At 34.6% G+C, this 16,800-nt stretch overlaps 1 protein-coding gene across 1 annotated transcript in view; it reads left to right on the top strand.

Annotated features, from left to right (window-relative positions):
- The window catches only part of SYNE1 (spectrin repeat containing nuclear envelope protein 1), a 361,050-nt gene that overhangs the window by 44,194 nt on the left and 300,056 nt on the right, over positions 1-16,800 (top strand). Inside the window, exons 11-18 of the mRNA XM_068550708.1 lie at positions 1,347-1,459; positions 2,013-2,181; positions 7,664-7,760; positions 8,456-8,658; positions 10,450-10,614; positions 11,073-11,225; positions 12,231-12,374; positions 14,590-14,763. Of these exons, the coding sequence (XP_068406809.1) occupies positions 1,347-1,459; positions 2,013-2,181; positions 7,664-7,760; positions 8,456-8,658; positions 10,450-10,614; positions 11,073-11,225; positions 12,231-12,374; positions 14,590-14,763 (1,218 nt within the window). The remainder of the gene's footprint in view (positions 1-1,346; positions 1,460-2,012; positions 2,182-7,663; positions 7,761-8,455; positions 8,659-10,449; positions 10,615-11,072; positions 11,226-12,230; positions 12,375-14,589; positions 14,764-16,800) is intronic.

Below are 16,800 nucleotides of genomic sequence, written 5' to 3' on the forward strand. Positions count from 1 at the left end.
AATGTGTCTGGATGTTAAGGAGGAGGCAGAGAGTGACTAAAATACTCACAGGCAATAGCTGCTCTAGGACAGTCCTCTGGCCTCTGTAATCAGCTCTGAGATGCCTGTAGTGCCCTCCCTCTGGGAGCAGGGGACTTGTGAATATCTGTGCCGTTACCTACACACTCAAAGCAGGTCAAAAGGTGGTAATAGCAAATATATATCAGGATAGAAATAGTTTGGTCCTGGGTGTTTTTCTACAATGTAAAAACTAATGTCCCTGAATTAAAAGAAAATTGATTTCACTCATGTGAACAAACACATATGACTTTAACATCTTAATTTACGTATGAAAGCCTTCATGTGTACCCTTCCATCAAGTGTATCTCTTACGATTTAGGCTGGTTTTTGCTTATGTTTTCTCCAATTAATCTACTAAATCTTAGTGTGAGAGAAACTGTTAGCTTTAATGTATCATTCTGGTGGGCTAATATATCTTATTTTTCAGTGAGTGACAAACTGTTGGCTATTTACTCTGCTACTGAGAAACAACCTAAGCTCTAGAAAATATGGCATGAATCTACTTTCACCTTTCTCTTTCTTTGCTTCTATGTGAGAAATTGTGAGAATTGCTAGGAATTGTGAAGTACATGTAAGTCTTTATATAAATATGTCTTTTGACAGTGAAAAACCCAGAAAACAAATCTAAATAAATTATTAAAATTTGTGGAGTTCTATACAATCTGGAAAGAATCTTTATAAAACATCACATTTACTCTTCCCACTATGATATCTATGGGACATTCCCTGTGCTTGATTGAACTCTTCTAACCACAAGGGTATTTTCATAATATGCTGTAATGTAATTGACTTACTTTAAGATGGCAAGCAAACATCACTTTATGGTACCCTGCATGCACTCAAAATAGAATAACAGTAGAGAATTTAATATTTTTATTTTGACCATTAAAGGGTTAAACTAGTTGTGCTTAGTTGTAAGCTTTGAAAAATCAATAGATTCAAAATCAGAGAAAGAGAAAAACACTAACAATCATTGTTTATAGCACTGACTACATTTCCCTTTGGACCATGTGCCTTTAAAATGTCTGAATGCATTGCTGTGCAAGTGTCATGTGTGTTTAAAAGATGCCATAATTATTAGCTACGGCTCTAGCACGGGGCCTTATGGACAAGCACCCAGGCTCCTGTACAAGGTAAAAGCCTGTGACCGGCACCAAGCCGCGTGTGGCTATGGAAGCATGATCAAATTGTTGAATACACTGCCTCATCCGTGGAAGCTGAAGATTATGCTTCTCAGCCTCCTGTGAACATGTTTCCTCATTTTTTTTTTTTTAATTGTATCTTAGGATCTGCTTCAAAACACAGATGCCCACAAAAGAGCATTCCATGAAATCTACCGAACCAGGTCTGTTAACGGGATCCCAGTACCACCTGATCAATTAGAGGACATGGCTGAGAGGTAAGAGAACGTCCGGTTTTAAATGAAGTGTCTTTAAAAGGCTCGGTGGATGCTTTTTTTTCCCCATTTCTTTTCTTTCAATGAATTGACTTTTTTTTTTTTTTTTTTTACAGAGATTCTTACGTTTGGTACATAAAAATTGGGTTCCCATAACGTATGTTAAGAATGCCAATATTCTAGTATATTATTAGTTGAAAAGAGTAAACCTGCATGTACCCACAGCCTGGAAATCACAGAAATGGTTTCTTCAGAGGCTGTATTTTTATTCAGTACTGTGAGGAACATTATGTAATATTGCAAAAACAGCTTATAAAAGAAACAGATGAGAGCTATCTTGGCAGGGGAAAGAACTAAATCAAAGACTTCAATCAATTGTGATTTGCCTTTAAACCCAGAGCTAGAAACAGAACCAGATCTCCTGAGTGATTGATCAGCCAGAGTTTAGAAGACCTTGTGCCTGCATTTTATTTAATACTGACATGTAACAGGTTAAGTAAGCCCCGTTCTGTTACTATTAGTTACATTCTGTAAATTCTCTGTGTTTTGTTTCTAGGTTTCATTTTGTTTCCTCCACATCAGAGCTACACTTAATGAAAATGGAATTTCTAGAATTAAAGTACCGTCTGCTCTCACTGCTGGTTCTTGCAGAGTCAAAGCTGAAGTCTTGGATCATCAAGTATGGGAGGAGAGATTCAGTGGAACTGCTTCTGCAGAACTACATGGTAAGTCTCCCTGGCGCTGACAGAGAGGTCAGAGGACGCCTGGCTTTAGTATCTAATATCTTCTAGTTTATTGGACACTGTTACTTTTATCTTGAATTTAAACATTAAGGTACCAGTGTGTTAAATGGGTTTGATGTAAGTTTGTGAGCTTTTCACAACAATCTGAAATATATACCTATATTCTTTGGAGATATGAAAGGTTTTGCTGCAGTAATCATATTGAACCATTGTGATTGGCTTTATTGCTTTAAAAAAGCAAGTTTTTGCATTGCATACAACTGACTGTGAACTCACTACTGAACCGGAATTAAAATACTTAAAGATTATCTTCATGTTTCTAAAATCCAATCATGAGTAGTTTAGAACAATCCTCAATTGTTCATGTGGGGACTTTTTTTTTTTTTTTTTTTTAGATTAGGTCAAGCATGCCTTTTTTTTACAGTCATTCTGTGAGCTTCACTGCTTCCTGTGTGCACCCAGGAAAAGTAAAATTTTGTATGCGAATCTCTGTACCAACTTAATGTTTGAAGAGTTTCTCATATTTTGGGCTATCAGCATAGATAATCCTATATTTACATAGAGTAGTAGCCCTGCATTAAGGAGGAAAGTAGGTCATTCTGTAACTAGCAGTTTCCATTTACATATAATCAGAGAATTATAATTATTAAAGGCAGTTTATTTCTCTTAAACATGCCCCCCCAATTTAGTAGCAATACAAATTTGCTCACAAAATTAATGTTAATAGGGCATCTCAGTCCTGTAACTGTTCCATTTATATTGAATCACAAGTTCTAAATGATAAATTGATGAATTTAAGATATAAGCCCATTTCTAACCTGACTACTCTCAGTGGCTCTGTAACCGGCATGACTGAATATTTATTGAAACCATATCTTTACTGAAGCATCCTAGAACCATAATATATTTTGCTACATTTTAATTTTATTTTCTAAGTGCTAAATAAACAACATGAATTTGAAAAAAAAAAAAAAGGTTTAACAGGTTAACAATAAAATCTTTCTTTAGATTTACTACAATTTTCTAGGAAACATTTGTCCAAAAATGTGAAATCTGTGACGCTATGTTCCCTTATTCATTTTGAATGATTTTGGAAAGTAATGAGAAATCTGATTTTTTTTTAAGTTTAAGCAATTGCATTAGTCCCACAAATATTAAATACAGATATGCATTTATATTTTTGGGTTTAATCATGTCAAATGATACACTCTGAGCTCAGAGGTAATTATTCAGGATGCGTCTTTGTTCTCGCTATTTAAAGAGAGCCAATTAGGTTGAAATACCTAATGGGACTGTTCCACCAGGTTAATGTTCCAACACAAAGATGTTAATAATTCTCTTTGAACGTCTCAACTAAAGCATGTGTAAGTAAAGAATTATTACTAATGAATAAAAAAAATCAGTACTTTCTGCCTACTTCATAGACATTCACTGAGCTGCTAATTTTAAACTGCTAGGTAACGTAACTCTCAAAATTATTTGTAAAATTGCTAATAACTCTACAAATATATCGGGTTTTAATAAATATTTCCTAATATTTTAGCACCTGATAAAAAATACGTATTTATCGCCTAAGCTTCTATTTCAAAAAGGGGTTTAAGGTATTTATAGTTTAATAGTTTTAATAATTCTAGGATATTGATATTTTCTATGTGCCAAGTGTTTTACATGTGTCATCTTCCATCTCAGTGATGACCCTATGGGCTGGGCATTTTCACATTGTTTCACTGAGGAAATCGAGCCTTTGAATGCTCAAGTCACGTGCTCCAGGTGGCAGACTTAGTAAGAAGTGGAGTCTGGATTTGAGTCCACATCTTTCCGAATCAGAAACCTTTGTGCTTAAGTACTGAACTTTACTTTCTAACAAAATTGGCTGGGAAAAAAAGGTTTTGTGTTTTTTTTTGTTTTTTTTTTTAAATTAATTAATTAATTTTAAAATTTTTGGCTGTGTTGGGTCTTCGTTTCTGTGCGAGGGCTTTCTCTAGTTGCGGCAAGCAGGGACCACTCTTCATCGCCGTGCGCGGGCCTCTCACTGTCGTGGCCTCTCTTGTTGCGGAGCACGGGCTCCAGACGCGCAGGCTCAGTAGTTGTGGCTCATGGGCCTAGTTGCTCCGCGGCATGTGGGATCTTCCCAGACCAGGGCTCGAACCCGTGTCCCCTGCATTGGCAGGCAGATTCTCAACCACTGCGCCACCAGGGAAGCCCAAGGTTTTGTTTTTGTTTTTTTTAAACCGAAAAGACCAAATAATTGAAATGATCTCTTGCAGCTCAGTGAACTTAAAGAATGTAGTTCATAGAAGTATCAGTTCCATTTAATGCTGGTCCATGATTGACAGTATTTTACACTTCCATACTGCAACCTGCGAGTTACCATTAAGTCTGTTACGGGCAGCGTGTTATTGGGGCAGGGTGGGGCGAGGTGGGAGAGATTATTGAAGCCTGCACACCAGTCACGTAGAAATGTGTTGAATCATGGCTCAACTACTCGCTACCCATGTGACCTTATAAATAACTTAATCTTTCCCAAATTTTTAATAACCGCAACAACAACAATAATAATAGAATATTAGGGATTTTTTAAGGAAAAAGGACTGACTCATTATTGTTTTCCTTCTATCTCATACCCCACAGAGCTTCTCTCATTCTTTTGAAGTTTTTGGGAAAATCATTCTCTTTAGAACAGACTATTTCAAGGTGCATGAAGACTTTCAAATAAAATCATAAAATCCCTTTCTTAAATATAATCCTTTACTTGGTTTCTAAAAGAAATGATTGTAATGAGCCATATGCTGCTACATCAATAAGCAAAGTAATATTTGGGATGTAAGGGTTCCATAATTATCTTTTCCTTTGTCTGAATTCTCAATTCAATTTTATTCATCTGCAAAAAAAAGATACTTTTTATAAGAGTTAAGGAACTAGAGAACTACATAGGGGCTACGTAAGGTACGTAGCCCCTAAGTGCTCAAGGAATTCTTGGAAAATACTTCACAAATGCTTGTTGATTAAATTAGGCCACATGATCCTGGTGAGAGATTACATACTGTAATGTAAATCAGAAGATGATTGGTTTGAATTGTTCATGACATAACCATGTTAGTTAACACACGCTCCAATTTTACAATGGAAGAAATGAGACAACGTTTCATTCTTTCACATAAAAGAAGAGCTCTTGGAAGCGTAGACTATGTGAATGCAACAAGTAATGTGAACATATGGTCTATTATTTGTAATGATTTTATTTAAATAGGCAGTTCTAATGAAACTACTTCTCAAAGTTGATTTTTAAAATCTTAAATTGTCTGGTTTAGCTCCCTTTGAGTGAAATTGATGAGCTTTTTATTTATTATATCTATATTTATCTTTTGAGAGTAGAAAATTAGTCCCTTCCACAAATACTTTGCATTTTGTAGCATAAAGAGATATCTTATTTTTCTTGAAGTGCCACCAACTTTAAAAGTCCCTTGACCAACATGTCTTATTTGTTGAACTTGATATCCAAATGTAAGCCATATTTTGAAAGAAATAAACTAATCCTGTCACTGTTATTTTAAACATAACATTTGTGCTTAATTTTGCATTCTTCTGAGAGACTTTGTCTAGATAGCTCACAGCAAAAAGGAGACTGAGCAGTCCTCCTGCTAAAGTGATTCTAATAGACAAAATAATTTTGTTACTAAATGGAGTTACTCAGGACTCAAAAAAAAAAGGGCAAAAATAAATGAAACAAAAATAACAAGTCAATTTTCTTTCTTCAAAAATTAATTACCTAGTTTTCCTCATAAGAAAGCTCAAAAACACTTTAATGAATCTCTACAACATTTATAATCTAAAAGCATTCTCCCCACCTCCTACCCTAGACCAAAAATGAAACTGGAAATAACTTTTCTCTTATTCAATTATAATGAATTTGTAAACCACTCTAGCAAAAGCATGTGTAAGTCTTACTGTCCAGTATAGGCACTATTTCCCATTTATCTGACACTTCAGAAATTTTTTTTTCCATTAGCTTCTTGGAATTTGTGTCCAAACTGAATGGAGACTATTTTTTTAAACTTTGCCAAATATATTTATCTCTTCAGTTTCTTACAGTGTCTTGAACATTAGGTGTAATCTTCCATTTTTGATCAAACCAGGACCTCCCTATTTGTTAAATTATTCAAAATTTAAATTCCAGTAAATTACTCTTTCCCCACTTGGGGAGCAGGCAGAGGTTAAGGGAGTAGGACATAAGGCTAAATAATGAACTAACCAATTCTCATGCAAAAATAATAAAGCCTATTAAAGTTATTGAATAAGGTATTCATCAGGGAACCCCATCCCAGGTAATTCACAGCTTTCTCTATTCATTATATATTTGAAGAATAGTTACTATATAAGTAAATGCAAACATAAAATGATATGAAATATATTATATGTATTTTTAATATAATCTTGAAATACTATAAACTTCTACAATAAAATCTAGGGATGTCTATGGAATTGCTGTATGAATAGTTTTGCCTCTGCGCACAAACATTTTACATCTCCATATTAAGCAGTCATCAACATCCTATTCAGGACTTCAGCTGGTTTTTGAAGGCTAATTTTGTATTTTATAATAGTGACACAAAGTATTTTACTGAGTTTACATCATAGGAACTAATTATGCTATGAAAAGAAATGAAGAAGCCTTTGGTAGTATGTTGTTATCTATAATTACATTAATTTTCTACTTTACAGAAGTAGGAATAATCTTTGAAATAGGAATTATTTCATATTTCCTGGAGTTAACAATAATAAAACTCACCTACGGATTTTTTGTGTATTCTCAATTTTATAGTATCCATTTGCTTATAGTAACTCTAATACATATGTAAGTTGCATACAGACATAGATATAGACACATCTTATCTTTAATTTTTATACCAGGTAATAGAAATATGAGAGCATATGGATAACGTGGATGGAATGTGTGATTATTTAACGTTTTTCTACTTGTAAATATTTTTGTATTTACTTTTTATTTTAAGAAAGTGTGCATTGCATTGTGCCAGTTATTTATAATCTGAAGTTCCTCAGAGCCATCATTCACCAGAATTATTGTTCAAAGAGCAACAGAATCCCACAGCTAAAACACAGTTGGACACTTTACAACATTGTTCCAAATTTAGTGCTTTTTAAATGTTCGCCCCAGGTTCTCTGGAGAAACTTCTGTCTCTTCTAAAAACAAACCCTTGGGTGGAGGAGAAATATAATATTTTCCCAAAGTAGGAGTGAATTAGAATTAAAAGTGTAGAATCAAGTTATATTCTCAGAAATAATCAGGTTATTTATGGCAGTTGAATTAATTTGATATTTTTCAGAAGAATGAGGTTGGTAGATTTGGGTAACATATCCACATACCTATACTGAAGAAAATTGACTTTGGCATGTCTACATAAGCCAGTATTGGTTATCGTTTAACCATTCCCTGTTTTTCTAGTCTTTTATAGAAAATAGCAAGTTCTTTGAACAATATGAAGTGACATACCAGATCTTGAAACAGACAGCCGAGATGTACATCAAAGCTGATGGTTCAGGTAAAACACAAGACAGAATTTGTTGCAGTATTGAATACAGTAGAATTTAGAACCTACAGGTTTCAGTATGATCAAATCATTTTTTTCTCTGCAGAATCTCTGTGTGGCCATGCCATTGGCCTGGAAAGCACATACTGGATTCAGTCCCCTTGACTTTGTGAAATGCCTATCCTGTATAATCATTTGCCTGTGTGTGTGTGTGTGTGTATGTATGTCTGTGTGTGTAATCTTCTAAGAGAGAGGAAAATAAGCATTCGTTTTCTAAATTGTTATGTTCAAACCTATTTTAAATTCCAACGGTTAAGGGCAAAAACTGGACTGACTTGAATATTATGAAAACTCAAGTTAGTGTAAAGACACAACTGTAAAATAATTTGCTGAAAATGAACTATAGCATTTGTGATTATACTATATCTGTGTCTGAGTGCATATAAAATGCAAACAAATATACGTCATTTATTCCATCCCATTTATCAGGAATTTTAAATATATCATTGTCTTTAATCTTTATAAATACCTATGAATAAGGTATAACATGTCCCCAACATTAGCTGAATGTAATTCTAACGTTATATCTGTTGAATATAAAATCCTGGGAAGAATTAGGAATGCACACCAGTGTATAGACCGTAGAAAAAAGATGTGGTAGATTTAAAATATAAAATAAGGATTATAATTTGTTCTATCCGTTTCAGTGGAAGAGGCTGAGAATGTGATGAAATTCATGAATGAAACCACTGTCCAGTGGAGGAACCTCTCAGTGGAAGTCAGGAGCGTGCGGAGCATGCTGGAAGAAGTCATTGCCAACTGGGACCGATATGACAATACCGTGGCTAGTCTTCAGGCTTGGCTAGAGGATGCTGAGAAAATGCTAAATCAGTCAGAACATGCCAAAAAGGTAAGACTGCTTCTTATAAAAGGAAACAAGCACAGGTGAATTTAGAGATAGGAGATTTTCACAGCAAAATTGTCTAGGGAGTGTTATATATCTGCAAACGTGTTACAAAAATCTTGACTTTGCCTGACAAGCTGCATTTTCAGGTTATTAAATTATTTTAGACCAAGAAATATGCTGCTTTATAAAAGTGATGTTAAAACAGTGTTTGACTTTTGCATTCAGAAGAGCAGTAACCCATGGAGCAATGGCCAGAGCCAACAGGCAGCAGAGGGCGCTATACACACAGTAAGGTCTGCGCTTGAAGGGGCAGGTCCAGTGCACAGCCTCTGAGGATTTCCTAGTTTAAGAGAAGACGAAAACAACTTTGGCTAAAGTAGTACTAAATCTGTGTGATGGCATACACTGGTTCAACAGATGGGTCACTACATTTTTGTCTCTTTGGCTATTCTTTTTTGGATTTTTATCAACCCTCAGTCAACGGTCTTATTCTGGGTAGGAGTGATTTTTTCTCCTCCGGTTACAGGAGTGTGTGTTTTTTTGCAAGAGTTAACTGTTTTACTTTAATATCATTTACATTAAAAGAGCACATGAAATGGACTGATTTCTGTATATATACTTCTTAATGGGAGCTTGGTATTTTTCTCATGGAAAAACTATGTATATGTATGTAAAAGATTAAAATGCCAGATTCCCGTTAAGAAGTATAGTACTTATATTAGAATTACTGCTTGTCATGAAAGATTGGTTCTTCTGTTATTGTGTTGTACAAGTAGATGTATAATTTTTATGTTTTCCCGTTCTATATTTCATGTAGATTAAGTATTTTTGTGTAGCTGAGCAACTGTAACCCACACAGATTTGGGCTTTTCTGATTAGACTGGCAGTGCCCTAGTAGATGTCGTGTGTTAATTTCATCCAAGGGAATATAACGACCAGAAACAGAATTGCTCTCATCGATTTGTCTAGGCAGTCCTCCCGCACATGGCTTAGGAAATCGATTTTGAATTATCTTTGGCGTCCTTGGTTCTTACCGTGGTGTATGTGTATGCACATGCACATATGCATTTAATTCGAAATCAAGTGGAAGCGGTTCCATAGCCAAGTGTGTAACCTTAAATAAGGAAGGATGTCATTGTATTAAGTGTTCTTGGCCCAGATAATTTAATTTTTTCCTTCAAGGGTTTATCTCTGTGATTGTTAATTATCTTCACGTACAGTATTCAGATTTTAAAATCAAAAGTTGGGAATTCCCTGGCGGTCCAGTGGTTAGGGCTCTGCGCTAAGGCATGAGAGGGCACGTGTTCGATCCCTGGTTAGGGAACTAAGATCCCGCAAGCCGCATGGTGCAGCCAAAGAATAAAATAGAATAAAATCAAAAGTAACAGGTCAAACGATTTTTAAGACAGCTATATATTTCCCTAAAATATTATGCCTTTTATATGACTTTGGCACTGGTATTTACTAGCCTAAAGACTATAGGCACAAGTGCCTTACACTCACAGAAATTCAGCTTTTTCCTCTCTAAAATAGGAATAACAAAATGGTCATCATGTTTTGTTTTGTCTTTAGCAAAAGATATTGCATATATTCTTATAAAAAGACATTCAGCGTTTCTAGTTCATATTTTTGACCTTCTTTATTAAAAATTTCCATTTTGAAAGAGATTTAGGATTCACCTTAAAATTTGCACAAATTTTAGAGCAAAGATATTTCTCTTAGTCTGGCTACTTTCATATCATTTATTAACTTTTGGTTTATGGTTTACAGTAGTGTGCATTGTTTCTTGTTTAGGATTTTTTTCGAAATTTGCCTCATTGGATACAGCAGCACACTGCCATGAATGATGCTGGCAATTTTCTGATTGAAACATGTGATGAGATGGTTTCCCGTGATCTCAAACAGCAGTTACTGTTGCTAAATGGACGATGGAGAGAGTTGTTTATGGAAGTCAAGCAAGTATGTTTTTCAAATCTATTTATGCCTAGAGCATGGGTGTGTCATAAATGTTGTGATAAACAGTCTGTTTAGAGACTCTTTTATTGTTATAGCTTATTAAGGCAGAGTACAGATGTGTTTAGAACTGTTATGTTTCTATTTGGTCCTTTATTCTTTCCCATTTGTAATGGAGGAACATAACAGAAATGTAAAGCTTGATTAAGGATTATGTTGACATATGGAGCCTACTTACATGGAATGATTCATGCATCAAATCATAATTCATTGCTTCTCTGCTAGTTCCTTTCTTCTCTTCACAGTAATTGGACTAACTTCAAGTGTATCTAAAATAAGAATCAGGAATTAGAGTCTTTCCTACCACCTAACCATTCCAGAGAGTACGTAGAAGTGAAAGTTACAAGCTTCCAGAGTCTTGGCTTAATGGTTTTCGATGTCGCCCCCCTCCCTTTTCTTAACAGTATGCTCGAGCTGATGAGTTGGACAGAATGAAGAAAGAATACACAGATTGTGTTACTACCCTGTCTGACTTTGCAACTGAAGCCCTTAGGAAACTTTCAGAGCCCGTAGAAGTCTCTTTTATTAATGTCAAATTATTTATTCAAGACTTAGAGGTGAGCTGATTTTCTAGAACACAAAGTGAAAAACCAATTCTATTGTGAATAGAAAGATCAGTGAAGTTACTTAGGCCATTGCAAAAGCTGTTTCTGTGTCTACTTGACATCATTTTGACATGTGTACATATCCTGATTTGCACCTCTCATAAAAAAATCTATTTGAATTTTTTAAAGAGGTTTATTGACCATAGAGTAACTTCAAAATAGTTTTTTAATTGAGATTTTTTATTTTCTACAATCAAATTATAAAGTACTAGGAAAAAACAGACGTCTGGAGTTAACACCTCTGCATAAATGCCTCCAATGATAAAGGATTTGCTAAATGAATTGTGCTGTTTACATATTTTGAATACCCTGCAGCTCTCAAAAATGAAGTAATGGAAGAATATTAATGACATAGAAAGGCTTTTCCAATATACTATTAAGTAAGAAAAGCAAAAATAGTATCATCGTTTTTTTGTAAAAATAAAAAATGGGTGTAAACACACACAGGAAAAATACTAATTTTGTTCAGTAATTTTAGCAGAGCCTTGTGGTGGTAAGGATGTTGCCTCTGGTGTGAGAAGACTGTATTAAATTTTCTTTAACTTATTATCTCTAATTTATAAATTTCTACAATGACAATGTATTACTTTTTTTAAAGAAAAAGTTGTTTAATTTTTAAAGTCAGAGGAATTGCCCCAAATTGTTAACATACATTTACCTGATATAATGTTTACATACTACATTAACATATGTATTTTGAAAGTGTAAAGATTACCTCAGCTTACCTTTAGGTTAGCTTAAGGATTATGGTGACTTTTAAAGGAAACATTTATTTGTATGATATTACTAGTATATCATATATTAATAATGAAGGAAAGTAGTCATTGGAATCTCCAAAAGATGATGACAGGTCTAGAGTTTTATTCAGTGCATACTGATTTGTGTCCAGTTGTCGAATCTTGAAATTAAGAGGAAATGTATCATGTGGTAATGTAGCTGTTTCAATGATTCATGTAGGATGTTGAACAGAGAGTGCCTGTGACGGATGCTCAGTATAAGATGATTACAAAGACAGCACACCTCATTAGCAAAGAGATCTCCCAAGAAGAAGCTAACGAAATGTTTGCAACCATGTCTGGGCTCAAAGAGCAGCTAACCAAGGTGGGAAAATATTTTAAAGCATGTCTGTGCGGGACCAACACTGCCTCCAGCTCACCTTACTCGTTCTCTGTCACCGTGGGCAAATCATTTACTTGTTAGCAGATCAGGTTTTTATTTCTTATTGGGATTCTTCATCTAGTAACTTTGTCATGAGTTTTAAAAATGAAACTATGGAGCTGATACCAAGCATTACCTTTATTAATTTAGAAGTACTAGTAGCTGTATTTTAATAGAAAGATAGACCTCCTCTGGGAGGACAGAGGGACCAGTTGAAAGTGATAAAACAAAGCGGGAAGCAAGGGGAGAAGAATAGGAGGAAGAAGGGGGAGGAAGACATCATATATTTAAATGAGAAAGAATTCCCAAATACCTTTTATTGAGATGTATTTGACATACGTCCACTCTAAGATTATTTATGCTATTTTTCGCTTACACAGCCACAATGCAGTGAAAATTCTCCGTCTTCATCTCACAGAGCTACCTTGGGTTTAAGATATATACATTTATGCCACTTCTGTGCAGGAAGCTCAGTGAATATCAGGCACTAGCCATAAGCCTTTTCTGTTCTACTGAGGGATTTTCCTTAAGAGTTTGGAAGTTTCACTGGGATTTTTTATCTATCTAAAGTTGAATTTTATGAAGATGATACTGCTGGCAAAGTCCACTTAGATTGTGTAATTAATATCTGGTAAAAGAGTGATTATATAAGTGAATAGAAAAATTTCATAATGAAGAATTGGACAACAAAGGAAAAAATAGCAGAAAACCCTGTTAATTAGGAGAGGAAAAGTAGAAAGAGAATAGCCAATATGAAACCAGCTGTGGAGAATTAATGAAAGAGAGGAATAAGTGAGATAGATGAAAATAAGAATCATGGCCAGAAGGATAAGAAAATTTTGTCAAACTGGTATATAATAGAATGCTAATTTTAAATTCTTTCAAACAGTCAAGTTAAGATTCTTTATAAAGATTGGGTACAATTTGGAGTCAACAATTTGTAACCTTCAAGCAGCCTTTAGAGCCCTGTCTTGGGCTGGCACATCTTAGCCTAGGTCAGGTTTAGTGATTTAGGGAAACTTCTGAGAAAGCAAAGTACTCTTTTAGATACACGTAAGTCATCATGCTTTCTTAATTGCTGCATTAGATGTAGCATCTTGATAAGTTTCCTGTCATATCCAGGGAAGACTTCTAAAGCACACTGATTTTTATACATGTTAGCAGATTCTCTTTATTTTGTTCAGTAATTTTAGCTGAGCCTTGTGGCAATAGGACAGTAGCGTATTTTAGATGATTTTCTCCTTCAGGCAGTGCATCCAAGAGCATGAGGGTAATTATAATGTAAGGAAAAAAACAAATGATCTACTAATGAGTACTTAATTTCCTTTCTTGGTTTCCAAAAGTAATGCTTTGGGAGAAACTCTAAATAAAATGAGGGGAGCGGGAAGTTCTTGCAGGATTGTATGAGGTCCCGGATTCCAACATAAATGTGACAAGGCAGACACTTTATGGAGATCTTCATCTCCAGGAGCTCATCATGAAGATAAAGACAATGCAGGTGTATAAACTAACAGCATTTTTTTAAAAACAAGTAACAGATGAGGGCTGGGCCAGTTCAGACTAGAGAGACATGTTCTTGCGTGAGAACCTTTGTGAATAAGTTTGTGTATGACGTGAGCGCTTGTCATGAGTGGGATGTTGATAGGGGAAGAGTAGCAAAGTGTGGAGCTAGGAGGAGGTTAGGAAAGCACAGGGCCTCTCTGGGGAGAATGAGTCAACAAGTTTGAAGTTTGTCTACGGTTAAGGGATCAAGTAGTAGAGTTCTTGAAAATAAAGTTGGAAGGTACAAGTTGGTCTAGATAATGTAATTCATGACTGTCTTAGGTCAGCTTCTGAGGCCAAAGGGAAGATGGGTTTCAGAGTTTATAAAGTGGAATTTGATGCCATCTGGCTCCCTAACATCATTTAGATGAGCAAGTGCTATCCAGATGGACGATTTAGATGAATTTTCATGAGGAAACTCCATAGCATTTACTTGTCTCAGTGGTATAGCAGTAGTGGGTTTTTTTAACATCAAAATTTAATAATACACAGGAAATATTAAAGAAAGTCACTGGAGCTCTGTAAGCCCAAAATGACCCCATCCTGAAGAAAACATTCCTGAGAGCTATGGTCCTTAATGGCCTTTAACGGAATTTTTGTCTTTGCGTTTTTAAAGGTCAAAGACTGTTACTCTCCACTCCTTTATGAGTCTCAGCAGCTGCTGTTACCGTTGGAAGAATTAGAAAAGCAGATGACGGTCTTTTATGACTCACTTGGGAAAATCGATGAAATTATGACAATTCTCGAGCACGAGGCACAATCAAGTGCTCTTTTTAAACAGAAACGTCAGGTAAGGAAAAGTCCCCTTCAGGAGATGGAGTTAATTTAATGCGTGTGTGTTAAGACTGGGGTGCATATAATGATAGAAATTCAGTGACAGGACAAGAAACCTTTTTCTAGACTAGTACTGGCAACTCAAAACAAAAACACATGTCTAAAGATGAAAACCCTATCCACCATAGATAAAATAAAAATTTTATATCTCTCTCGATACTTATATATAGGTATATTTATATAGATAAAAATTTTACAGATACATTTTAAATTGTATATATTTAGCTATATAAAAAAATAAATAATTGCATTCCATTTCTAGCCAGTATCTATCATTTGTGTCTTATGAGATCCTTTCTTGCCTCTAGGACTAGGGCTGTTTACATGACCATAAAATTCTGGAAATATATTTGGAGTGCTAATCATTTTTCTTTGTCTTATTTTTAGTAAGCAGATCTGTATGCAGAACAGCCTCCTACTGAGTGTGGCAGTTAATTCACTTATTTAGTTGGTTTATTATAAATCAACTTATGTATCAGAGGAGGGTGAAACGGATGGGTAAAAGGTTTGCCACTGTTATCGAAATAGATTCATGGAAGGAAGGCAGTGTCACTTAGCAGGAAGAGCAGAGAGTATCTGAAGTGAGTCAGACAGGTATTCAGATCTGATACAGCAAATTACAAAGCCTTGATTAGCTTTATTTCCTCACCTTAAAATGGGGGTGGTGGTACCTAAGTCGAGAACTTCTCTTGGAGATTACATTAGATATTCTATAATGTGACTAACCCATTAGCGCACTGGTAGCAGCTAATATTTATTATTATTATTATAAATATAATATTATTTATTTTTAATAATATTAATTAATACTATTATTATATTAATAATATAATAATTATTATAGCATATATTATATAATTTATTATATATTAATATATATTGTTAATTATATATTAATATATAATATATATTATAATAATAATATTATTAATTAATAATAATATTAATATAACTGGTAGCAACTAATATTTATTGTTATTATTATTAATGGTAAGCCAAAATGATTATACCACCAAGCCCTATTTTAATGGGTTCTCATCATATTGGATAAAAATTGTTTTTCATTTTGAAGTCACAGTGCCATTTCTTATGTTCCCAAATTGCTGTAGGTTGCCGTCAAAGAATCCTTACATGATTAAAATTGTATTTAATATATTAATAATAATAAATATTAATACTACCTCATAAGAGTTTTCTAACATATGTTACTTTTATCTGCTAAATCTTCAAAAGGAAAAAGTATGTCCTTACTCTGTTTTCCCAAAACAAAACAGAAACCTTGCTCTTAATATTTGCATCTAAGTTACCCAAACTGGTATCCAAATAACCAGTTTGAAATATTTTCTCAAAGCAATTAAGGATGTTGAAGTGCAAATGGTGTGGATTCAAGTCAAAAAACGACTGCTTGCCTTGGGCTGAGCTGAATAGCTTCCATGCTGTCTAGCACAGAAATCGCCAGGATCCCAGGTTACAGTCAGAGATGGAAGGGCCTGTGAGTCACCATTGCTTCTCATCTGCAAATGTGTGACAGTTGCCAAGTCTTCCCAGGCCCTTTGGTCTGCTGCCTTTTTTGTTAGGATCTGGGGTCCACCATTTTATTAATGAGGTTGATAGCTTTCAAACCTTAGGAATTCAAATGTTGTGTATTTTAGGGTACAGAATGATATATAATCTGCTGCATCTGACTTTTAGTAAAGTATTTATAATGTGCATTGGTATTAAATTTATTAAGTCAGATTATAACCTCTTATGTAGATTGATTTCATTATTGTCCTTTCAATAAATTATGGGCCTATTAGTTGGTTGGAGAAATGCAGGTACTAGGCAGATAACAATTTTGATTCTCTGTCATCCTCTGGATGTTATTAAGATGGGCATGAAATGTAAAAAAATTCAGAAAACTCAATGTGACATTTAAATGCCTCATGTAAAAAGCACTGACTTCAGTGATTGCTTAAAATTGTGCTCTTCTGAAAAGCAATACTTCTCTGTA

Source organism: Eschrichtius robustus, chromosome 9 (assembly GCF_028021215.1).
Source record: "Eschrichtius robustus isolate mEscRob2 chromosome 9, mEscRob2.pri, whole genome shotgun sequence".
Lineage (NCBI taxonomy): Eukaryota > Metazoa > Chordata > Mammalia > Artiodactyla > Eschrichtiidae > Eschrichtius > Eschrichtius robustus.